We start from the raw sequence: 26,524 nt of genomic DNA, 5'->3' as shown, positions 1-26,524 counted from the left end.
AATCCGGAAAACAATCGGCGGGGATGGGGTGGGGCTGTGTTGGCGTGCGTGCTGAATCAGTCCTCTCCCTTGTGCCACAACTTCCCTACGGCTTCCCGAGAATGCTCAAACAAAAAGGAGAAACGCAGCTCCGATCACATTAATCATGGCCCGTGGAAGCACCGGCAATTGCTCCAGGCGCACGAGAACAAAAGTATCGCACGAGAGGAAGATGTGGAAGGAGAGAGTGGGGTGGGAGAAGCAATGAGCTCAAATAGGTGTGTGTGTGTGTGTGTGTGTGTGTGTGTGTGTGTGTGTGTGTGTGTGTGTGTGTGTGTGTGTTATATCCCCTTAAGCACACGGTAGGGAAGATGGCTAGTCAGGGAAGCTGTGTGTTGGTAAATGCCTAGTGCAGGAGAACTCAGCCATCTGTGACTGTCAGGAGTGTGTGTGTGTGTGTGTGTGTGTGTGTGTGTGTGTGTGTGTGTGTGTGTGTGTGTGTGTGTGTGTGTGTGTGTGAGTCTCTAACACCATCCTTGGATGACAAGGCTGTATTGATTAACCCTGATGGTTCCGTGTTGCAGCCGATCAGCATTTCAGTGTGTCAGCACGCGTGCGATAAATGAGCGCATGCACTGTTGTAAGATATGCAAGTGCTTGCAAAGAGTATATTATGTAGGCGTGTGTGTTTATCATGTTAATGGGATTAGGTGCATTATGCAAAAATGAATCATTGCATGAAATGATTCATTTTTGTTTATGCTGAAAAGATCTGTGTGCATGCATGCATTTCTGTGTGTGTGTGTGTGTGTGTGTGTGTGTGTGTGTGTGTGTGTGTGTGTGTGTGTGTGTGTGTTATGTGGCCTCGGTTAGCTCCAGATGAAGATGTCCGTCGCTGCTCTATCGGATCCCATCAGTATTCAGCGGCAGTGATGCCAGCCTTTTCACTTAAAGGGGAGCTGGGCACAATTAGCTGTTAACATTACATGGCAGAATTAAGCCCTGCCAGTATTCCCCAGGGAAATTAAACCACGGGCAAATCATTAAACCACAAGCTAAACATTAACAGCCATTTGCATTTTTATTGCACCTGAAAAGAATGTGCCAGGTCCGTTATCTCTGAGAGACAGAGAAGGACTCCTTATTTATTATTGTTATGTTGTCTCTCGTGTGAAACACAATGGCATTTATACAGGAAAGAAGCAGCAAAATGAGAGGCTGGAGGGTTTTTTTTTTTTTTTTTTGGAGTGTTATGATTACAAATTCGAACATGGCTGGCAGAGGATACAATGACTTGTTTGTTATGCAAATCCCGGTGCTTTCATCCCTCCCAAAAATAAACAATTCCAAACAGATGACAATTTGCAGAGGCGCTCAGCTGAGTAAGGCCGGCAGTTTGGTACTGACAGGCTCGTACCGTCTGCAGTGTCACCGCTGCTTGAATGAAGAGGCTTTTAGGAGCAGGAAGTGGATACAGTGCCACATAAGTGGTGATGAAGAGGTTCTGGGGAGAAGTGAGATCTTCCTTTCTAATCTCCTCTCTCTCTTGGGCAGGTGAGCGGGATGTGCGGACAAACTCCTCAGCGGGCCTCTCGCTCTGTCGGATCCCCTCCGTCCCAGCCTCCGGCCGCCGCAGCCCGTGGGGCTCAGCCGTCATCCTCGGACCCCGACGAGACGTTGGCAGACCTCCGCAGGTGAGGAAATCGGGCGCCAGGACAAGACCTCTTCCTATGATGAAGCGATTCTCTGTCTCTCCAGGGTGCCATGGGGGCAATATTTTTCCCTGACAGACAAATATTGCCCCTGACGCTGTCGACAGGTCCGCTCCTGCTTGCGCGCGATGCTTTGGCTCGGTCTCTCTCCGCTTGAGTATTTTTTTTTAGCACTTCTGATGCAGTAACAGGCTTAATGAACAGTGTAATGACGCCCAGCGGGGGCTGCTGGCCTCAGCAGCACAATGGCCAGATTAATGTCAATTAGGAATAGAGACACTGCTCATTTTGGCCTCTTTTATTCTCTCCTTCTCCAGGGGGATCTAATCGAGTTGCTTTCGCTGCTATCAAGATGAATTCCCTCTCTTGCACTTTCCCTGCCTCCTTTCGCTGCTGTTTTCTTCTCCGCTCACTAACAATGGTGTTAACTGACGTTTGTATTCTTTGCCTTTGTGTTTCAGGGACTTCATAACCAGCCTGAGAGGCTTCAGCTCCTTTTATAGTGGTCTCGGGGAGGCCTTATGCAGCCGCGAGCCTGCTCCAGTGAACCACTCCCTCTGCTGGAACGGGCAGGAGATGACAGACAGGTAAGGCGGGGGTCTGGTTTTTGTTTGCAGACTGCGAATCAGCACTTCACAGTTTATTGGCTCTCTCTAAATGATCGCTTATGCAAACACTTTGCTCCCATTCTTGAATTCCCAGCCCTCTAGCTTCACATCTAGGAGTGTAGGTGAACTGAAGGGCAAGTTTTCCCAGAGCTGATGAGCTTCCCACAAGGCCCCCCCACTCCCACCGTCTCACCCACTGAGTGCGAGTGTAAATCTTGACTTTGGCTCTATGGGATGTTATTAATGTCAGGAACACTGTCACCTTCTTCTCGCTTAGTTAATTGCAGTTTCGATCGCTCTCTCCTCCTTCATCCAGCGCCTCCTGTGCACCCCGCAGAACAGCATTCGGTTTCCACAATATTTCATTTCACCCCTGTCCTTTGGCTTCACACATCACAACTCTCAGCGCTCTTTCCGCCTGCACCGTCAGCTGGCCCCGATTTCAATTTGGCTCACATAGTTACAGATATCATAGGATTTTTAGGCTTTTAAATCATGTGTGGAATTAAATCAGTGTAGATGCACAAATTCTAGTATAAAAGCACTGGGGGATGTTTTAAGTTCCCAAGGATGAAGGAGAATAAGTTCAGTACTTCTTGCACAAAGATATAAAAAAAAAGAACCCGAGTCTGAGGAGGAGATATCAGGCTGGCAAGGGGGCAGAGCTGTCCTGAGGGGATGATTACAAGCTGGACCAAGCAGTGCGACAGGAAGGTGCAGGGGAGGCAGGAACAGGAGACAAAATGATGGAGAGATTACAGTGTCTCGCGGCAAGCAATTCTCCATGTCACCTGCGAGGGCATATGTCTGCAGATTCACTCTGGTGCATTTTCACTTCGAGATTTGTTCTGGATCATCTTCCATTATCTCCTGAGATAGGACCTTCTTCAGAGCCAAATGTGGCATTCATTCAGTGCATTGTCTCATGCAGATAAATTTAGACCGGGTGGGTGGGGAGGATAAGCACTGGAGGGGTCGGGTGCTGAATGTCTCTGATACTTGAGGAGTGATCTGTGGAGCTAAATGAGGCGCCTGTTATCGGGCTCTGTTTACCATCACACCTGGAAGCCAGATCAGAGGAGGAACACTTTTCACCACATCAAAGAGTGTTACCGTGCTAACTGTGATAAAAACGTAACGCCGTATCAACTCAAAACATTCCTCTTTTGGATCTACTGACAGTGTAAATTCATGTGTGTGTGATAATTGATTCAAAGATAAGATTCGGTGTCGACCGTGAATGTTTCATTTTGGGGATTGTGACGATGGAGACTGAGAGGAGGTCAGCAGATATCATATTTAAAGAGTTTCAGCTGCTGCCATGTTGATTTTTGCAGCCAGAAATAAGCAAATGTGGTCCAGAAGGATAGCAGCAAGACTGAAAGTTAAGGTTTACAAGGTGGTAGTGAGACCTGATGCAATGTATGGTTTGGAGATGGGAGTGACCAGAATGGACAGCAGTAGAAATGAGACTATCAAGCTGGGAAGGTTTGAACATGTGCAGAGGAGGGATATACTGGAGAAAAGGTGTTGAAGATGGAGCTTCCAGACAGGAGGAAAAGAAGAAGACCTCAGAGAAGATTCATGGATGTAGTGAAGGAGGTAGAGTGAGATGAAAACAGGAGAAAGGACATAAAGATAGAGTGCTAAGTTAGCGAGTTAGCTGTCCCTAGCCAGCTTAGCTAGCAAGCTGCACCCGTGAAGCACAGACACTTGCTGCAACAGGCACCAGCAGTATAACACAGATAGGTGGAGTCGAGTTCTAGGTCACAGCCCAACTGTAAGCCTAAATCCACATGGATGGGAGCCGGATTCAAGTGGCCACTAAAGGAACTGCAGTTTTTGGGGCTTCAACTCTGTTTTCAGCCTCAGTGGCTGCCACATGCTCCGTGCCCACTGTCATCCTTTAGCATTGTGTTAAATTATAGTTGTCTGAGAGCCTACAGCACATGCTATGCTAAATGTCTTGTGAGGCCTTGAGTTGAGTCAGATACGACTCTTTATGCTAACACTCTGCCAGCGGCAATGCTATTTAGATATATAGACACTTAAAGAATAACAGAGCCTAATGGGAAAGTTCAGAGTTTTAAGCTTGTATCAAATTTATTTTTAAAAACTGGTTCTACTTAAAGAGGTGAAGAAAGTTGAAGCATCACCAAAGGTATTTCCATTCTTTCTGAGGAAAACATGAATTCCCTCAGCAGATTTAATCTAATTGTGTAATCAGAGTCCCCAACTTTTCTTTACAAGGAAGAAATGCCATTAGTGCCAAACTGGGTCAATAAAAAGCAGAAATGGTTTGTCACACTCTGACAGACTCGACTGAATTCATGACAGCTGATGTGATGTGGTACATGTAAGAATTACTGTGGCCCCAAAGACATCATACACAATAATGCATATCTGTATATATGTTTTTTCAGTCACAGTTGATTTAAAGCAAATGATTTAGTACCTCCGTCAGCTAGAACAATTTCACCCCACCCTCAAACATTAACCTCATGGTTTAAAGTTAAGGCAACGCGAGCTTCATAGTCAGTGTCATGTTTCGTCTTTGCATGTAGGGTAGCAAAACCAAATTTTACGGCAATCCATCAACAATTTCTGAGAAAGTTCAACCTGGACCAGTGCAGACTGGCCAAGAATCGAGATAAGTCGTTTCAAGGAGCCATTAAAAGGGAACCATTATCCTCTCCCTTAGAGTCTCCCATGTGAATATGCTGTTACTGAGGTGGATGCTCATATTACAAATGGTCAGTGGTTCAATGATTTCAGCATATGTACAATAAAAGCTAAGGCTTTAAGAACGTTTGTACCTGCCATGTGAACGGCACCGTATGACAAAGTTAACGTCAGACTGTCGCTTGCAGCACTTTCTGCCGGTCGTGCACCGCTTTTTGAAACCTGCTGCGTTGTACTGTTGCTACGGCAGCTAGGATGAATAAAACGAGTGCATAATTGTGTCAGTTTTTACCACCATTTTAATGATACATTAGTACAGAAGAGCGGAGCTACTGATGATGTAAAGTAAGCAACTCCGCCCACCTGCTGTTCAAACTTGACATTTACAAGGGGTCAGCCAGTTGGAAGAAATCTGGCTTAATTTAGTTTAAAGGAAAGGGAAGGATTGAGGATTAAAGAATAATGAGGATTATGTTGAAGTTAGAATCATGCAGCGCTCCAAAAATAAAAGTATAGAGCATAATGCGCCCACTTTAATGAGACTTAAGTTCACCCACCCGCTGCTCCATCACAGCTGTTTGTATGAACTCTGAATTTTGTGTTTTCTCAGTGCGACATTAAAACAAAGGAACAGTGTCAATAATCACGTGTGTGTCTGTGTTTGTGTGTGTTAGACAAGATTCTTAGGCACAGAAAAAGGTGTTTGTATAAACGTGTGTGTGTGAATGTGGCTTGTAGTAGGACATGTTCTTCTACTTCTGCGGGTTATTTTGCTGCGAGAGATGGCAGCCTCACACTGGACCTAATGGCAGCGTGGTAATTGGTGTTACATTAGATTAAGTTATCGCAAGCATGAGGCGATGTGATCAGCTCTGCTGGCAGCGAACAATAACACAAGCAGGATTGGATAACGAGCCGAGAGTCGACAACTGAGACTATCGGCGGTGAAAAACGGTTTAACGGTGAGACACGCTAAATTATATTGTGGTAAAATTATCTGACAGGCACTTATCATGTGAAACACTAACCTGCCTCGGCTTCTTATCGTCACTCAAAATCTCCCCGTCCTAATCCTCCCTCCTCTTAACCATATTTCCTCTTTTCCTCTGCTTAAGTGATCACACGTTTTTCCATTATTCATGTGATAATTAGCAGCGAAGAAGGGATGAGATCATGGATAATAAGAAGAATAAATAACTGGGGAAATGTAATTTGAGCTTAATGAAAAGTCTGACTTGGAGGAGAATGAAAGACTGATGAAAAGAGACGGCAGCTCATAGGTGTGTGTGTGTGAGTGTGTGTGTGAGTGTGTGTTGGGGGAGTGTGCCCACAGGGCTGTTTAAAAGAGAGAGAACAAAGGATGACCTCATACTTTACACACAAACACACACATGTGCACAGATTCTTTTTTCAAGGCCCCTTTTTCGCTCTCGCTAATCTACTTCCTCTAAAATAGTTCGTCCTTCATCTTTTCAAACATTTACAACAACACGGCAGACGACATTTACGCTGCAGCGTGACATCCACTGCGGCACCTGAGAGAGATGTCTGATTCAGGTTCACCTAAACGTGCTCGTCTCAGTCAAGCAGAATTAGCCGGTCTCATCCTTCCGAGCGTGCGGTGAGGAAGGGGTTAAACCCTTGGGACTGTCAGAAGTGAAAAAAAAAACCACACCTGCAGGAAAGTCTCAACATGAAAGAACAGCTGTGAAGAAATCTACCTTTCAGACATCCCAGCTCCTCCTCTTCATAGTGTACACAAGTGTAAACAGAGCAGCACTTCCTCAGTCGTACATTTATGCATGTAAGAGCCTGCCCGTGTGCTACTTCTACCTAAATATACCCTCACAGCTAAAGCAGGGCAAAAATACATCTCTGCTAATGTTCTCTTATTAACTTCAGATGATTAAAAAGCTACTAACTGAGCAGATAATGTGCATGAAATTAATCAGCAGCCAAACTTTACATGATAGTTCAAGATCTTTGGGGATGTTGTCGGCACCCTTGAAACACTTAAAAATGTCAAAGAAGGTGGTAATGTAACAGCCTGCCTCTTAAAGGCAGATGTTCAGAGTTAGCGTGTGATGAGTGATGAATTGCAGCCTTTATAACTACATTAACAGCATTAAGCTGTCTTTAAACAGCAGATCTTGGATAAATATCAACCCGCCTCTGGTTTTGTAGCTGTAGCTTCTCCATTGAGGGAAAAGTTGGTTCTTTGGTCAGAGCTCATTGACAAATGAGTTTTTTAGCTCAGGAAACTAAAATCCAGAAGACCTGAGATTCCTCTTATCAACACTAGATGGTGATAAATCCCTGTTTGTGTCTTCCACAAAGGTACCTTAGCCTGAAGTCACTGAAGCTCTTCAGAGTTTCATAAACATAAGGCTTATTTAAGCATTTTCTTCCCGTCCTTTCAGATATCCTGGGCCCGGCCTAAAACGACTGCACCCCAGCTCCGAGTCCAGGAGCAACAAGCCGCCTGAGCCGGTCATCAGCCAGATCATAGACAAACTCAAACACATCAACCAGGTGAGCTGTGCTCTTTTATTTCCTTCATGGTTATAGCTCCGGCTCTGCAGAGGTGGGATAGTCCACTCTCCCATTAGCTCTGCTTCTTGGCTCACAGTTGGACACTGATTCCCAAGCTGCTGGAGGCCCTGCTCTGCAGCTCCTGTGGGGGTCAGCACAAGCCAAGTAAAGATTTTAAATAAGGATGTTTTGTTTACTATTTTGCCCTTTTAAAACACAACAAAACACTTGTGACTGGAAACTGTTTTAAAAAAAAGCTCTTCCTGGACACAAATTCTCCCGCATGGCAGCCAGAATATGAAAGGATGCGTGTCCTCCATCCACAAAAGGCCCAGCTGTCATCAAGGCCGAAGCCCTTGTTTTTTTCCCACCACTTCCGCTGGCATGTAAACCACGGTCGGGGCAGGCTGGCTTTGTTCAGAGATGCAGGATCGAACTCACGTATCAGCCCACAGATCTGCCGGCACTTCCTGATTCTTGGTGGTTGCATTTGTAGCTGTCAACACTTCTAGCTGACTACCCCTCGCCCCCTCCCGCATGCATACACACATATGTGTGCATGTTAACACGAGTCTGTTTGAGCTTTAGGATGTTGTAGCCCTGTCAAGGTGGATTCCCCTGTTTAAAAGGGAATCTGGGAGATCTAAGAAGTAGCTCCGGACCCTTCTGCACTCCCCGCTGACAACCAGAGAGCCTCAAGAAAAAACAAAATTGAGAGGGCTGTGGGTTGAAACTAATTCTATCATTTACTTCCACAGTATTACTTCATTCATATGTGTCAGACGCCGCCTGCTGCCTTCATACCTGATTCATCCTGGCTCTACATACGTTGGGCAGTTTAAACGCTCATTCAAATGTGGGTCTTATTTTTTTTATAGCTTTGGCCATCTTTTCTGTGAGCTGTGAAGACGTTGGACTCACCAGAGAAAGTTCCTGACATTCACTGGGGAAAGAAAAACTGTTTAACCATTTTATTTGGTGCTAAAACGCAAAGAAAGCATAAAATGTCAATAATAATCCCTAAGTGCAGAGACCAGGATGGATGTTTTGTGTAATAATTTCAGTGTAAAATCAGTGTGATCACCTGACTGTGCATTTTTTGCCCTTTCAGCCTTCTTTGGAGGAATTTTGTACACTATTATTATAAGTAGGAGTGAGAGCCAAAATGACCAAAATAAAAGCCAAGCTGTAATAAACCTGAATTATCCTGTAAGCTTAAAAACACAGGACATACCCTTTAATGTAATAAGTCTTTCAAAACTTCCTGCATCGGCACAGATAAACAATTGTAGCCATATGATTACAAGCAGAGCTGCTGCAGTGCAGACTGTTTACCATCCTGATAGGCTTTTGATGAGATTTTGCAAGAAAATGCAGTTTAGTGAAATGACTGAGCTCATTGTGTTATAGATATTGAGACAATCCCTTGGAAGCATGAACTCAGTCAAGTCATATGTTCTCAGTAACCTAATTTCCATTTCTAATTGGCTCGCATGTTGCACTGATGATGTGGCAAACATGTGGACATTTATGGGGTTTTTCTTCTGTTTACACAATCGGTTAATATTTATGCAGATTGACCATTCGCAAGGGAGCTTTTAGTCTCATATCTGATGACCGTGCAGCAGAGTCAAGCGTGTTTCTGCTTCGGCTCCCCTTCCCTTCAGATCTTAACTTCAATGGCCTGGATTAACATCTGACAAAAGAATGACTGCACTTGATTGCATATTTCATGTGCAGTAAAACTGTTCATGGCTCACAGCCATGCTTTCCCTCCCCCCTTTTGTTGCAGAAATTGGTTTTAAAAATATTAGTGTAATCCTATCACCATTATACTTGGGCGTGCAAAATGACAGGAACACCTTGTAATGTTGTGCAATCTGCTGCAACAGTCCTGCTGTAAATCAGCCCACTGAGAAGTTTAAAGTATTGGAATTTTAGGGGAAGATGACTCACCGAGTTTATCTTGATAGTAATTTGTAATTTTCTTGTAACATCTCTTATCAAAACATATGAAACTAATTCGTTTTCATAAAAATAAAATTACTTTTGCTTTAGTTGGAGCTCTGAGACACAATAAAACTGCTAATCTGCACAATGTCCATTTACCTGACGTTGTTGTTAACATGGTAATAGATCTAATGTTTATTATTGCCACTGTGGGGGGGGTGGCATGTTAGTATGGGAGCTCAACCAATAAACTGGTAGAGTGATGTTAATAATGGGCTTAATTTCTAGAATACTGTGGCTGCAAACCCAGCACAAACTCTGACCCCTCCACCACTGTTCTTGACAGTTGGTAAGAGATGTGCTCTGTTCGCTTTTCTCCAAACATGGCGCTGTGCACTACGGTCAAACATCTGCACTTTGGTCTCGTGTGTCCAAACAACATTGTTCCAGAAGTCCTGTGTTTTGTTCAGATGGAGCTTTGCAAATATAAACCATGCTGTCATGCTCTTTTTGGAGAGAGGAGGCTTTCTCCTGGCAACCCTTCCAAACAGGCCAGACTTGTTCAGGGGTGAATTTGCTGGACTGTCCACATATCTGAACGCTTCAGACCAGGAAACTGCAAAAACCAAACTGCTCACACTTGCTGATTATCAGTTAATGATCAATGATTAGCAATGCCTGGCTGCTACTTGCAATGTATTCAAGTTTTCACAGACTGCATAGAATTGTCCGTCCATTAGGGGCCAGACTTTACTCCCAGCCACAAATGTTAACCCCCTGGTTGAGCTAGAAGAAAAAGAAGGGGATCGTCAAAGTCCTTCGACATACCTAACGAAACACATGAATGCATACATACTTTTACCTGCTAATTAAAAAAAGTTGCCAGACTCAGTGGGATCCTTCCTTTGGGAAGCCAAGAATAACAATTTGCCAAATTTCAAATCTGAAACCAAGTTGTGTACCAAGTGACTTGGCAGCATAACCATACCCAGAGCTACAATGCTAATATGTTTGAAAGGATACCTGCCAACAGGGAAGGATCAAGTCGCTCTTCAACAGAGAGGCACAGCCCTAAACATACTTTCTAATCCTGCTAAATGTTTATTGAGTATACACCGCATTTCATGGTCCTGCTCTCCGCTTGCATATTGTAAACAACCACCGAGGGCACTGGAGAAAGTGATGTTGTTCAGTTAAAAGCAGTTTTACAAGGTCTCCGCCTCCCCGCCAGTTGAAAGACCGACAGTTCCAGATGATGCAGGGCTAAAAGCAACTAATTAACCATGTGATATGAAAGAGTGGGGCCATGGCTCACAGATAATTACTTTCATCTGCCCTGTTTATATGCAAAGTGTATGAGGACAGGCCAACGGTGAGATAGTAATGTTGCGTAATGGTCCAGGAAGGCAAACAGCGGAGTGCCATGTTGATTAAAACCTGCAGTATTCACAGACGATCGTGCTCAGATGAATGTGCACATGTAAGTCCTGGATATGCATTCAGCTCTGCATGCTGGACAGGGGTCGCTTGCATACAGTCCTCTGCAAATCCTATAAGGCTCTTTTTCTCCTGTGCACATTTTCCATTTGAATGAACATTATTCTCCTTTTGGCTGGAGCAGCGAACATGATCAGCGGTTCTTCCAGGTCTTTCTGACCCACTTTCAAGCAGTGAATCGGTCCCAGACCATAGTATGTAAGACTGTGTCGTAAAATATACATTCTCCAAGAGCGAGAGGGAACGTGGGACCCCTCAAAAAATCGACTTCCTTCCAACTTTAATCCCTCTGATGTTTCATTCCTCGACTCTTAAGTGCTCCGTGACGATGGCCCCGTGAAATGCAACTATGCGGCGGAAATGTGTCATTTCTCACGTTGTCAGTGTTGATCAAAGTATCAGCAGATACAGAGACAGTTTGGCAGGGGACCCCTTGCCTTTGTGCCTCTGTGAGGCTAAACTAAACACAATAAGAAGAGGAAAAAATTCAGAGCCGGTCGCCTCAGCTTATAAAACAGCGTTTTCTCACGCCTGAACCAGTTGATGTCATGACTGAGCCGTAGCCAAGTTTAAAGTGAGCCGCACACTATAAATGGATGAGGAGAAATGGCTTTCTCCTTCAGTTATTGCTTCCCGACTTGGAATCTTTAAACAGTGCGGGACTGTGAGGAGCCACGGACATTTTTGTGCATGCAAACACTGTGTGTAACAAATTCCCGTGTGAGGTCCTGTCTGTATATGCAATATGAGCTGATAAAGACGAGAGTGCTCGAGCTCGCTCTCTCCCCGGCTCTGACGTCAGGTTTGAGATATTCTTTTGATGCCAGACTGGCGATTCTTCCTGGTTTTCTTGCTGAGAAGTGGACTGTGTGAACGTGACTCCGCATTAACACTTTCGTTTTTCGTGAAGTTCTTGCGCGCAGGGGACGTAGGGGCGTTAGCGCTCCTAAATTAGAACATATTATATTGATGATGTGTTCTTGTTCTGGGGGGATTAGTTTGTTTTTTTTGTTGTTTTTTCTGAACATCTGTTTAACTTCCCAGAGTATCAAGTTTCTCCTCTGAACAACTAATCTGGCAGGAGATGGTTGAGCTAGTGGCAAAATAGAGCAATTATGTGATTGGTCTTTGATTACAGAGCGTTTCATTTGTCAGATGAGTTTGCCATTTGGAGGGTCAGACCTCCTGGGATTCTTCTGACAGCCCCCCTTTTCTGGCTACACGACACTCTTTGGAGAGCTTAAATTTGGAATGCATCTTTTATGAGTCAGTTTCATTAAAACACAGCTGTTTTATCTGACACTGTTATAATTGCTCTGTAATTTGAAAAATAACTTCTTCACATTGCCAGCCAAAGCTTTCATTTTCAGCTATTTGAACATTTTAGCTTTTACTTCCATCCGTCTCTATCCCTCCCTGTTCGTTTCACTTCTTTCCATCTCCCCAGCTGTGCTGAGTTGTGTGTGACAGACTGCAGCGCTGTCGCCCTTCGCTCCTCCAGCCCCCACCTTCTACCCCCCCCCTAAAACCCCAAGACCCCCCCCTCCCTCTTCCCCACACCCACCTCTCTTCTGCTCGCAGCTTCCCAGACTAATTGAAGCCAGAACCTGGGAAAATCCTGCAGGTAGGACAGGAATCCAGGGTGGAAAATAAACCAGATCCCAAGCGCCACAAATTCCATCACGCAGTCTCACTTCCTCCGAGCCACCAGAGCCTGGGCGGCGTGCGCTTGACACCTAGTGCATGTTTGCGCAGAATGCACTCTTTAATATCATAACTCACAGAAACACTCGTCCTGAGTCACTGTGCACAGTGGTAGTAATTAATTACGGACACGTCGAAGCTCATATAGCAGGAATATATAAATAAGAAACCCTTTACTGAATACTACTGTAGAGATGTGTGCAGTGGCCTTTAACTTAGGACTAATGCACACTATGGGTGTCTACTAGGCCTGCTGTTTTGTAAACTTGCTAACCTAGTCATTACACGTACTCCAGTCAAAGAGACTGACTTCTGTTTGATGTTATTGACTGAGAGGGTTTTGAAGCGGGGTTTTTTTTTTTTTTATGTATCCCCTCAGGGCTTTGTCCTCTCGCCCTCCTCGTCTTTTTTTATTTTCTTTTTTTTCATGTACAGCAGAGAGGAAAGAGGGGATGCTAATATTTGTGAGCGGGTACGAGCTCACGAGGGGTGCTTTAAATGATGTGTGACACCTGGTGTAAACCTCTGAAGGGGCTGCAGGGCGTTTGTGTACCCCTGTTAGCGCACCGTACATGCGTGTTATCCTTTCGTTTTCCGGAGACTTAGGAATTCATGGTAAGTTTAGGATTTGAGCAGTTGTGGTTCCTTAACTTGACAAATCCAACCAACAGATTACACACACACTCACACACCATTCTCCCACCCCAGGCTTTCTCCCCTGCTGACTGTGAGGTCAGACAGAGCATGTGAGGGGCCTTTTCCTCCCAATTAGTCTGCCTGCTAATGAGTCCCAACCATCCTTTCTACCACTGCCACCCGTTCCTCCTTACCTCCATACCTCCACCTCTCCCTCCATCTTTGCCCCCTCCCCAAACCCTCAATCAATCCTGAGGCCCATGCCACCCCCTTCGCTCCCACACTACTACCACCCCAGTGGGTGTAATTATCACACAGCCGGCTTATAAAAACCCCGCAGCACAAGGCGGGCACTCGCCTTGCTGAGCAGGAACACCGGTGAGGGGTATTTTCCTATTTTTTACCTGTGACTCTGAGCTGAGGGCTTGCTTGCTTGTTTGTTTGTTTGTTTGTCTTTTTCGTGCTAACTTTTCTTTGCTGATTCTTGACTTTTCGTTGAACTGTCAGGGAATCGGACAGCTGAGTCTTCCTGCTGCGTTCTCACACTCTCTGTCGCTGGGCACAGTCATATGTTGCTGTGTAACAGGATACCTCCCCGTAGAGGTCACGGGTCACACTTCCTGTTTCCTGTTTCTGCTAGGTCATCATAGGGTCTTATCCGCGAGGGTCATAGACCTCCCCGTTCATCCTGCGCCTTTTGTTTGGGACAGCAGTGCTCAGGGCGGAGTGGGTGGTTACAGCTCAGTTGAGGCTCCTCTCTAGACCCGTCAAAATGTCAGCACTCCCAAATTTTATCATCCCCTCTCATGCTCCCCGTCTTCTCATATCGCAAGACCCCTATTTATCTCTGTGGTTAGCGGTTTTTACGTTTCTCTTTCATTCTTTCCAGCACCTTCAGTTCTCTATGTGCTTAGGCTAGAAGCTAAGCTAAGCCTACAGCACATCAGCTGATTGCCGCTCACACACAAGCATAGCTCCTCCACTCTTTCTTACCCACTTGCCCCAGTGATCATCCACCGATTCCCACTAGGTGTGATCATGGAACATGCAGTGACAGTCTGCTGATGTTGAAATGGAGGATTTCTGAGCAACACATGACTCTGGAAAGCACTGGACAAAAAGAGATTGTCTGACGGGGTGTAATCAGATTTAGCAACCAGCAGCCTGAGCAGGAATGAGACTTTTTAAACTATTAAACCCCATAGAGACAATCAGGCACATTCACAGACATAAGTCGATATTTTCATTTGGTTACCCTCAAAAAAAGATTGAAAATTGCTGTCATACCAGATATATTTAATACTAAAGGGAGTTAACCCCCTGCGTTCATGCGCCGCCTCGATCTGAGCCCAGCGTGTTGGAAAACAACATTCTTCTATTCTTAAACACCAACAGTTTAAGCTCCCTCTGCAACATCATCTAAACATGCGTTCAGGATTCAGTCCAAACTGAGAGGTCTGGAAATAGAGTTACGGGCTAAGGTGGAGCACAAACACTCCCAGTTTCATGCCGGACCGGAGAGCCGCTTCTTTTTTTTTCCTCCTGCGTGTTCTGTGTCCGACTGGAATGAACATCAGGAAATTAATTTTGTCTGCATTAACCGTCTGAGGCTGAGCTCCTGTTGCGTGACACGCTCGAGCGTGGACAGATAGGGAAAGACAGGAGGGTGAGGGGAGAAGAAACAGAGGAGAATGAGACAGCGCTGGTCCTCCTCCTCCTCCTCTCTTTACATTTCACATTCAATAAAAGTTGAGTAACGACTCGAGGAGAGCGGGTGGGAATGCGAGGCAGGCTGCGCTGACCCAAACGCCGCTCCGCCCCGCTGAGGAGCTATCCATGACTCACTCTGTGGAAAGTGCCTCCTGTCATTCCTCCATCTGTCTGTCTATCTGTCTCTACTCTCCCATGATGTGCCTCATTTATTTCCACTCTCATGCCGTTTCTCCCCAGGCTACGAGCTCCGAACAGGGATATCTGCCAGCGTGACAGAAACACAGCAGCTCACGGGACATGTGCACATTAAATGCAAGGAAAGTCCATTTCCTTCGTTTATCAAGAAAAACAGTGCGCGATGGAAAGGCTTTGTCTGACACAATGACCTGCACGCTTGCTTTAAAAGTGTGCTGTACCTTTTTTGCGCTAGAGGCGCTCTGATATCAATACCAGAGTGTCGTAAACTATTTTTAACCAGGGCCTGGAAGGTACAGGAGAAATGTCTTGTAATCTGGGTCTGATTTTCTTAGTTCAGGACACTATTTCTGTTAGTTATAACAGAATTATACTCCTCAAGCCACTTCTATGGCAAGCATCGCTTAGAAGGAGGCTGAGAGGCTAACACATGCATACAATCTGACAATTAGACAGGCTGTAAACAGAACTTCAGGTTAGTCAGAGAAACAAAGGCATGATGCAAACATCCGTTTTTGTAGCTTTGTGCAGTGGAAGAAGGGGTTATTACCGACACTTGAGGTTCACTCTGAGGTTGGTTTCACTTCTAAATAAAGATGGGAAAGTTTAGAACATGTGGCCAGACTGCTTGAAAGCATTCCACATGTCCATCAAAACAATTGTTTCCAACCTGAGGAGAATTGTGGGTAATATTTTAGCAAATATTTTCCAACTCACACACTCAGCAGACATGGGGCAACATCAGCATCAGTTTGGAGCATGTGTGTGAGTCAGACTCCACATCAAAGGGTTGTGACATGTACCAAAGATGTTTTGGTCTTCAAAGACAAATCAGCAGCATTGTGTGGAAAATACAGGGCCGTGCAAAGGTCTCGAGCCACCACTCATTTCTTTCTATCTTGCTAGAGAAATGCGAGGTTGAATGATTTATCAAAACATGCAGCATAAAAAACAGAGTTTGTGAAGTTTGAATGAGCTTCACGTGACCACCTTTATTCTTTAACACAGCCTCAACTTTCTTATGTAGCTCTGTGATCAGTTCTCCAGGCTTCTTAAAGGACATTCAAATCTGTTCTTTGGATGTTTCAGCCGTTTGTTCCATCCTCTGTCAAAATGATCCCACACTGCTTCAATAATGCTGAGGTCTGGGATCTGGGGAGGCCAATCCATGGCTGATAGTGTTTCATTCGGTGTCTTTAGGCCCTTGTGGTGGAATTAAGGCACGACGGGACCACAGATCCATGTTTTGAGCCATCTTTATTTAATATTTGCATCACACCACCACAACCCCCCACCAACCCCTGAGTCCCCGTGTTTTAACACGGCGGGCGTGATTGCGGATGCCGTGCAGGTGCGTATGCACGGCACCGCAGACCACGCCCCACCACAGCCCTCTCTCAGGTCCTTCCCGATTTTTTTTCCTGTTTCTTAAAGACATGAGTCTCAGATACTGTTCATCTGCTGTACTTGTTTTTTAGGCCTGTCACTTCTTTTGTACTCCACTTGTTCTTTTTCCTCATAGCCTTTACGGATACACTGCACACCGTGCTGAGATATGCATGTACATTTACAATAAATGGCTCTTTGGGAATCGCCTTTTTTGGTTCGTGCCACTTTGTCTGTTAAACTGTGTGATTTTTTTAATCTTTGTAAAGAAATGGGAACGCATTATTTATTTTTGTGACAGGCCACTAGTAACAAAGTGCCTAAAGATTCAATTTAAAATTAGTTATTTGTAAATTGTCTGCTATATGTGCATACAGGACTTCTTAGGTGCCATTTTTCATGCTTGAATGATTTATAGGTCACTGTTAAGCAGCTAAACAGAAAAGTCCTGGTTAGGTGCAAGGACTGGACTGAAAATGTGTGAAATAAAGCTGCCAGTGTCCAAAGGAACAACTAGAAAGCCTGGATGAGAATTACATCACATGAGGAGTGGCTCAAGACTTTTGCACACTACTGCATTTGTGACCATTTTTATTATTTGTTAATTATAGGTCTGTTTTATTCCAGGAAAACCCCTGCTTCAGTACCCAGCACGTCCTCATTCCTGTGAACTTAGCCTTCTACCAGCGCTGCTTATTGATGAAATACTTTTCCTGCAGCTCATCAGACACTGAAAAGCTTTGTAAGGTGGAGGAGGACGACAGAGTCTGTGGAGCAAAAAGCTTCCACAAAGGGAGAGGAGCTAAAACTGTTTGTTTCACACAGGTATCAGGTAAATAAGGATTATTTTTAATTGTGAGTCATGCAAAGCTACTTTAAAAAAGCAGGACTGAAACCCCTTAAATCAGGTCAGCTAATTTCATCACTGTGTCACTGATTTCCTTCAGGTCAGAACAATTAAACACTGAGGAACTTTCTTTTTTTAACTTATGGGAGGTAGTCTGTTTGGAAACCGAATCCTTGAATTCTGTAGATTAGATTTGCAGGCGTGATGTAAATGTGTTGAAGCACTGATAGAAACATTCAGTCCTACAGATTCCATCTGGGCCGAGTCGCATAGCAGCATGTCCAGACAAGTCCTGTGCATGTAGAGGAGGACATAACACAGGCCCAGATCCCAATCACAGACACTGATAAAAAAAATTCCATGCACTTTTCCTTTTTTACTCATCCTCTCCATTTTTGACTATCACCCATTCAACCAGGCTCTTCCTACATTCTGAAAATTTCTGTGACTTATGGGAAAATGTGATCCAAGATCTCGGTGCCAGCTCGAGCAGACCACAGCTGATGATCAGCGAGCGCAGGTTGATTTCTATCAGCGGAGGTCAGCCAGAGGCTCTGAGGCTCAGCTGCAGCTGTCGTGTCGAGCAGTGACCCTGTGTGGAGTTCATGTCATGTGTGGGAGGCAGTGACAGACTTGTGGTTTCTGTGTCTCTGTCTGGGCTGGCCTGCATTGAGCAATCTGCCACATGTTTGGGCTTTGTGTGCAGCCTTTGAGCCCATGTTTCCTTGGTGTGACTTGCACTTTTGTGTTAAAGGGAGGTGAACCCTGTGGCGTGCGGGATGCCTATGGTCGAGCTGATTACATGTTCCCTGTGTCCAGCTGTCTGTGGGAGCCAGCTCCCGATGCTACTCGTGAAACAGAGAAGAGGAGAGCGAGAGATTTCCTCTCGTAATGGAAAACATGCCGAACATTTCTCGAAAAAAAAAAGTCCCTTTTATTTGCTTCCTCCCTGCTTCCTCTTGCTTTGGTTTTTCTTTTCTCTTTTTTTTATAATTGCAGAAGATTCCAGTTCAGAGCTGCTTGAGGTTTCTCCTCTTGTGGTAAATCTGGATGCTCTTGGCGTATCACGCAGCGGCTTTGCCATGCCAAAAGCGCAGCGTCACTTTCGATACAAACATCCACCCCACCCCTACATGCTACCGCAGCCGCGGCAGAGGCGGGTAGCCAGTGGGCAGAATCCACAGCGCCCTGCCACAGAGCTACTGCCCTGTCATCCTCCCCTCTGTACCACTGTGGAGAAGGGTCAGTGCCATGCCTGTATATACAGTTTCTTTTTTTAATTCTCCAAAACCGTTTTCATGCGTTCTCCATGTACAGCTCATATGCTCTTCACTCAAATGTGTGCATGAAACTAGATTTTAATCAACATCTTAAAAAAAAAGATTAGCTCTGAGACAATGTTGGTCGGTTAGTTGGTTTGTCTACTACTTTATCTTAACAGTTATCAAACTGTCATGAAGGTTAGCAGTAATACCCGTGAGAACTATTCCTGTAAACTGCCTCTGGTGTCACTGGCAGGTTTCTCGTGCTCGGCAAAATATTTCTAGACTTACTTGGTCGGCTGGCATATTTGTGGTCTCTAAATATTTAATCCACAGTGACTTTTGTGGTGCCCTCTAGCTGTACAATGACAATAACAGCATTCATGTCTTCATCAGAATGAATTGTTATTTCTTTGACATTTTAATTGTGCTCCATGACCAGGGCTAAATATTGATTTATCCAATACAGTGGTTTAAGACAAAACAATTAATCCTAGAATGTCAATCGTTGTGATGTGCACAGCACTTTTTTCTGTTCAAAATCCAGAGAAATGTTTTAATTAAAATAATTCCTCAGAAAAATAACAGTGTTCTCTGAACTGATCAGAGCTCTGAAGCTGAGGTGAATCATAAATGCCTTATTGTTTCAAGGTTCAAAATGTACATTTATCGTGTGTTCAGCAAACAAATGTACGATGTTCCCTCAGTTTTCATGCTGCAGCTGCACCGCACATTTTACAGTGTAATCCATCGGTTGCCATGAGGATGATGACTTTTTGCTGGAAGTTGTGACTTGTGTGTGTGTGATTTGGGTTAAAGTGAGGGGGACTTCTGGATCCAGTGCCAGGATATATTTGGAACGGCGGGAGGATGCAGGAGCTTCCTGACAGTGACAAGAAAGTCATCCAACCAACTTTGAGACTCCATTCTGGATTTTGGTCTTTGTCACTCCCGACACAACCACAAGGCAGTGGTGCTAACTACCCATAGCTGGGGATCTGGTTCGCGGCCATGAGGGCATGTTCACGCACCACTGCCAGGGGTCAGATCTCCTCCAATCCCCCTGTAGCTCCGCCTGAGTCCAAAGGGTGCTCTGTTGATGTGTGGCGTTACAAAGACACTATGTACTAGCAGGAAGGGACTTACAGACTCAGGTCAGCTTTTCATTGATCCACAAGCAGCGGCGGTTGCTGGTGGTGTAGGCGCGCACTAGATGGGTCACACCCACCAGATGACACACCAGGTTTAAACTGCTATTGATTTTGTGTTTTAAAATTTTTACATGTGTTGCTTTGCATATATCCAGCTAGCATGTTTACATGTTTTTCATTATATTTATTACTCGTCCAATAGCAGCCACTGGCCTCGTTGGCACCTGGTGAAAGGAGTCCAATGTAGGTTGATGAGTCTGAGAAGCTCACATCTGTCTGATGACAGCGATACTGAGGTGATTTAGTGAGGATGCTACTTTTTTTCCTGAATTTCTTTGTTGTGGATTGTTGGATACTGGTGTGTTAGAGCTCTAACTTCAGTTCGGGGCATAATGCTTGAAGACGAGGATGACATTTTATTAAGTTGCTTGTTGTCTCTTTCGTTCGCATTTTTGCTTGATTGGTGAAGGGGACCCATTTCAGATTATAACACACCATGTCTGAGTCTGAAGGTCCAGGCATGAATTAAAACTTGCCTCCACTGAGTGCAAGCATCTATAAGTTGGTCGTTCTCCTGCCACAAACATAAAACGAGGTTGAGGGAACGGTGATATCCATCTCAGCCATGGCATTCAAGATGGCAGGGCAACATGGCGGCGCCCTGCAGTCTATGAGACTTCATCAGTTTGTTGGAAGATAATAATTACACACTAACCAATGTATATTTATGAGTCCCACATTTTTTTCCATTGAATAAACTTCAAAAAATGACTAAATGTATCTTTACGAAGGAGAAAACTGGGTATAAGACAAAAATATTTATTCTTTATAGCAGGCTGTAAACATTTTAAATTCTGCTGTAAAGTTGACCATTTCATCTAAGAGATCGGTGGGATCGTCTGACTTTTTCACAACATTAAACTTGAAGGTGCGTGTTTGCTTTTGTGTGGTTTTCTGTTTGAGGAAGCAGGCCATTGATTGTATAGCGTTAACTCCCAGCTACCTCCGTGTTAGGATAATGAACTGAATTACTCATTCAGTGACTGAATATATCCCGCATGTTTGCTCGCAGCTGACTAAGAGCTTTTAAGTGATTCAACTCGGTCATTCACCCAAAACATTTATTCTTTTAAACAAATTGATTGTGACATTAGCTGACATGCCAAACTAAGATGGTAAACATGAAACCTGACAAACACCGGTGTGTCAGCACTGTTATTGTGAGGATATTAGCCTGCCGACACATTAGCGCTGAGCTCAAAGCCCCACCAAGCTGCAGATCCTGCACGACTGTAAACACTTAGCCCTGTGTCATCTACCGTCAGGATGTAGTAAAGCAGACGTCAGAGTGTCTGTTTATGCGAGTTTGTATGTATACTGGAAGGTGAAGATCTGCTCATGGCAGTAAACTCCAAACACGGCTGTTGACATCAGTGGTTTTCCCTCCTCTCCTCATTCCTTTTTTTAGGTTTTGCTCTAAAATACCCCGAGCCACCTCATTCTCTCCCTGCTTTACAAGTGTCTGTTTGCCTTTTAACAAGGTTTGCCCCTCCCGTGCCTGAGTCTGGACAAGTTGCCAGGATACAAGTCGTTAGAAGGAATTTCGGGCCCAGCTCGGTAAATCTGTGGAGGGCTCTGCAGGCAAACACATATGTCTCTTTAACACAGTTCAGTACATTAAAGTTCCATTCACGATGTGGAGAGTGTACTTGTGGAAGATAACGGGGTGTTTTCATGAGAGCTCAGCTTTGTCAGCAGGTGGTGCTTCGCTGCACAGCCTCAAAAAGAAGCTAAAATATTCCTGTGGATCCGATGTCTGTGAGTTACTGTTTGTCCGTCCCTCGGTCCAAGTGACCAGGCTTTTAAAAATGTTGTGGTCATCATCAGTGTATGGCCTCAATGTTGCTAAATGAATGGAGGTTTGTTGGTTGGCTGTGCTGGGAACAGGGTAATGTGTGTTCCCGCTCCAAAATTGAGAGTTTATGTCACTTGTAAAAGCCAGATTGACTGGCTTGTATATGGAGCCGAAGGGAAAAGGGTTGTTTATCTTCCGACTGACGTAATTCTGTGATTAGCTTGGGCTTTTTATACCTCCGCTCTCTATCGCGCGCACACAAACTCACACACACGAGTCTGGGCCCAGACAGACGTCGCAGCTGACCTGAGACGAGGCCCATATGAACCCAATTTTCTCCCAAAGACAACTAGAAACAACAGCAAAATATGCATGCTGACGCACACAAATAGGAAGGAAATCAATAAAAAACAAACAAGGAGGAGCTTGAGCGGCGAGATGAGAGGACACTGCCAGAGAGGGCAGGCGGCTGGAATTTAGCACATCTGTTCCTCTGGCGAGGCTCTCAATCACGTGTGATGTCATGAAGCCTGAACGATGGTCAGAGTGCGACCGTGTACGTTGTCTCCAAGCTCTCACACGCATTTTTTTTCACGCACGAATGTAAGATGGGAACTGAATGAGGTTTTTCAAGGATGTTTCATTCAGTTTAAGTTATTAAACGTGTAAAACTTGATGTATTTTTATTATACTAGGTCGACTGGAATTTAAACATCGTTAATGAAATAGCTTAACAGCTCCAGGGTATTTTTTTTTATATGATTTATGAGTTGATGAGTTTCCCACATTTCTCCCAAACAAAGGAAGAAGTTAAGGAATGTGTTGCAGAACTCATTATGAGCTTCTGTAAATTGTCTAAGCCACACAGCCACTGCTTTTCCAGCCCAGAGGCCAAACTGGATAAAGGCTATGCTGAAAATCACATTTCTGTCGCACACTTACTCGAGCTTGTGGTGCATGTTTGTCTTTTACCATCTTGCTTTGATGTCGTATTGATCCATCTGCTGGATTTTATCTTCTTTTCAAGCTAAAATGCTCCAAAAATATTGCAAACATCATTTCTCCTAATCTCACATCTAGCTGTGTATTTTTAGTTGCCGGGGGAGGGGGGGGCCTTGATGTCCACCCGGGTGGAGTGTGTTATGTGGTGTTATCCTTGTTGCCCTGAGACAACCACTCAAGACAATGATGTTTGCCAGTAACAACACAATCACACCAGTCTGCTTACCCCAGTTTCTTTTTCGACCAGCAAATTACATGGAGCAAAAGCCGCAGCCCTTTGAATGAATCACGTTTGGACAAAAATAACAAAACTGGCACCGATAACAAAACTGTTTTTCCTGCCTGGTGATTGTCATACACGTTTGGTAAATACCAACCTTTTTTAGATCTCGCCGACTTTTTTCTTTTTTCCCTGGAATTCCCCTCACCCTGTTATAATCACATGCTACACACTCAGATCAAGAGACACCCCTTATTTATTTTCACAGCTTTGTTAAACTTTTAATGTGCGCAGGCCCACTCCGCAGCCGCAGAGTGACTCACGGAGAGGCTGAGGGTGCATTTTTTTCACATGATTACCTTTAACCGCTTCCTGTTTGTCCCACAGTTGCTGCAGATTGTGACGGTGTCTGAGAAGCGCTGGAGAGCCCGGTCTCGTGGAGCAGGAGCGAACGGGTGGAGCGAAGAGGGGGAGGAGGAATTTGAGAGTGGCGACTGCGACGACGAGGACGAGTGCACGGGGGTGTCTGGGCTGGGCCCGCCGCCACGACGCAAGCGATTACGCATCTTTGCAGGTTAGACGCACATGATATGGACTTTAATTTGTGTGGTTTTAAGTGATGCTGTATCCATGCTCACGAATCAAAATCAGCTTAACTTGTATTTATGAGCCAGGCTGTAAAAGGAAGAAGAAAAAGGTTGTTTAGTTGTTTATGTTTGTGCCCGCTAACCAGATTAACAGATCTGGCCTCTTTTGCAGCGAGTCAGAGCGATCGCAGTCCAAAGCAGAGAGGTGGTTTACGTGACTGCTGTGCATGTTGACACCAACGTGACACTATGTGGCAGGAGACATGAGACTTCCGCAGGTAGCTGCCTCACCTCCACCTCGTGACCTGCCGTCAATCTTGTGAAAAACGTCAGATGCACGCTGTGAAAGACAAACAGAGAACAAAAAAAATGCCACAAACAGTTGGAAGAAAAAAAACCAAACAGAAGAAGAGGGAGAAAACACCCAGGGAGCAGAAACAAGAGGGTTCGATACACTGATACAAAGCCAGCGCAGCTGAGCAAACACAGCAGTGGGAGTAGTCCTCCTGTCTGGGATGTTGTGGCAGAGATTTGGGTTTGCCGGGCAGGGAGCGAGAGCAGGAACCCAGGGTTCACACAGGAATCCTGCAGGGCCATCGCTTCCAGCGTGAGAGCCTGATGCCCTCTCTTAAACACTCCTGTCAGCCTCTCTGTGCAGCTCTGCTTCACTGCAGTATATTTCTAGATTAGGTATGTGTGCATCAGTGTGTGTTTGCAACCACCTGAAAGCCTGTTTGCACCGGCCTCTATGCAAGTCAGTAATGTTTGCAGACCTTGAGAAGTCGGTGCTTATTGGCAGATGCGCAGATAACTGCTGATAGCCTGTGATGACCTAGCAAAATGCTGACCCCACACGGCCTCTCAGTCCATTCTGGTCAAATGGGGGACTGGAGTTCAAAGGTTAACCTGCAGAGCAGAGGGGCCTAATGGCCTGCTTGTCTGTGCTCTGCTGGTCTGAGATGGACGAGGCAGATCGGATTTCACAAAGCCTGGTAAGCGATCAGTGGTGTGACACACACGCATACCCACACAGGCCGTGGGGAAAGGTGACCGAAGCCACAACAACAAGGTGCAGACAGGCAGGGCTAAGCCACCAACGTAGTCAGCTGTCAGCCTGGTGACCAGAGCGAGGCTGTTACCAAACGGTAACGACTGATCTCTCCTCACCGACTCTCTGCGCAGATTCCATAACCTTCTGACAACACATACGCAGACCGACACGCTTCTGCTCCCGAGCCAATCAAACCTTCGCGCTACACATTCCCCAGAACATTCCAGTCCCGGAGCTATTCCAGGACAGGGACACCCCACCACCACCTGCCCCACCTCCATACCTCCTGAACCAAACTGGTTGCAAATTACACACCAAAGAATCTCTATGCCATGACCTGAGGTGGTGTTAAAAAAAGAAAACAGCATTAAATTTGCGAATCATTTAATGATGCAAATGTTGCATTAGCGGGGTTGTGGATACATTTTTATGATCACTGGATTTACAGGGAGATTTATTGAAATGTGGTTGGTAAATAGACTCATTCTTATAGCGCTTTTCTACTCTCCTGGAGTACTCAAAGCGCTGTATACAACACATTCACCCATGACACAAGCACTGTTATCTATACTTTCAGTGCTTTCTGTCATTCATACGCATTCATACTCCGATGGGTGCATCGGAGTTCAACTCAGAGTTAGTATCTTTGGCATGCAAACTGGGGGAGCCAGGGATCGAACCACCAACCTCCCAATCTGAGCAACAGCAACCAGGTTCTGGGCCTTAAGTAGGCTGTATCGTGACAGAGCCTCCACCGTGCTTTACCACAAAGTAAGATATTAAGTTCTGCCATAACTACCTAATGTTTTACTACAAGGACTGGATCCATCTCTCACATCCTGTGTCATATGTGTTCAGATACTTTTTATAGGCTGCAGACAGTTTTTAGGCCTGATACTACTTCTTTTATCCTCCACTTGTCCTGTTTCCTCAAACTTTTGAAGGACAAACTGCACAACACCATGAAGTTTTCAGCTAATAGCTCTTTAGAAATATAGTTTTATACTGTTATGTGTAGACATTAAGCTGGTTCATCTCTTGAGTTAAGCTCCTTTTTTATGCTTGACTGAATCCTAAGTCAGTGTAAAGTGTCTTAACAACCAAGCAAAACAAAACAAAACAAAAGTCATTCTTCTGAAAATGGTCAGGTACAAGTAACGGACTGAAGAAATGTTGAAAGACGACTTTAAAATGACTAGAAAGAGGCTCCTTGGAAGGAAAATATGAAGGAACGATGGAAGTCTTTGCACAGTACTGTACCTATGAATAGATGTGTGTTTGTGAACAGATGGAGTTGTCTCTAGCTTTGTTGTAGTCCAGTAAAATGTGATTCTATATGGCGTGTCTTTACCTTTATGATGAGGGCTCACCTGTGTTTCTGTGCTTTCATGCACACCTGGCCTCTGACTGTATGGCCTCTATGAGAAACAAAGGATGTGCCGCCATCTCTGCAAAAACCTGCTCACAGATTCCTCTCAAAGCCTCTCTTCATTGCCTGAGCCACACATTTTTTTCTCCTGTTTCCACCTGGTGCTAAAAAACTTCACAAAAACATCTGCTAATACACACTCATTTACTGCATAAAGTCTTAAAATTTGAAGAAAAAATTTAATTGTGAAAAGCTGGCAGTGAGGGAATCATCTGTTTCCAGCTCAGTGTGGAAGCCCAGTGAAATACAGCAGATAACTCCCAGTAGGATCAAGGTAATATTTCATGGTCCAGTCAGTACACAGTGGGAAAACGAGTGATTAATCCAGAGAAGTGGCTAAGATAATCACACAATTTTAATTCCCTTTAATAAAAGGGTTGTTTTTTGTTTTTTTTGTGGCGCTAAGTGGACTACTACTAAACAACCTGCGAAAATGGCTTTTTGATGCAGTTTGGAAACATTCGGTAGTCTGCAAGCAAACAGTGTGCTCTGCTTTGGCTCAGCAGCTCAGATCCCTGCCTCGTGT

General features: G+C 44.8%; 1 protein-coding gene across 2 annotated transcripts in view; it reads left to right on the top strand.

Moving 5' to 3' along the window:
- Window positions 1–26,524, top strand: part of gpc3 (glypican 3) — a 133,600-nt gene that overhangs the window by 93,605 nt on the left and 13,471 nt on the right. For both annotated transcript variants that reach the window (XM_085288498.1, XM_085288488.1), the window contains exons 4-7: window positions 1,534–1,673; window positions 2,153–2,278; window positions 7,402–7,513; window positions 23,319–23,505. In XM_085288498.1, coding sequence (XP_085144624.1) covers window positions 1,534–1,673; window positions 2,153–2,278; window positions 7,402–7,513; window positions 23,319–23,505 — 565 coding nt within the window. The remainder of the gene's footprint in view (window positions 1–1,533; window positions 1,674–2,152; window positions 2,279–7,401; window positions 7,514–23,318; window positions 23,506–26,524) is intronic.

Source organism: Mchenga conophoros, linkage group LG2 (assembly GCF_057382185.1).
Source record: "Mchenga conophoros isolate Kocher_MC1m ecotype Shallow Benthic linkage group LG2, M_conophoros_male_GT1.1, whole genome shotgun sequence".
Classification (NCBI taxonomy): domain Eukaryota; kingdom Metazoa; phylum Chordata; class Actinopteri; order Cichliformes; family Cichlidae; genus Mchenga; species Mchenga conophoros.
The sequence above is the reverse complement of the archived record's forward strand: the minus strand, read 5'-3'. Positions and strand labels throughout refer to the sequence as shown.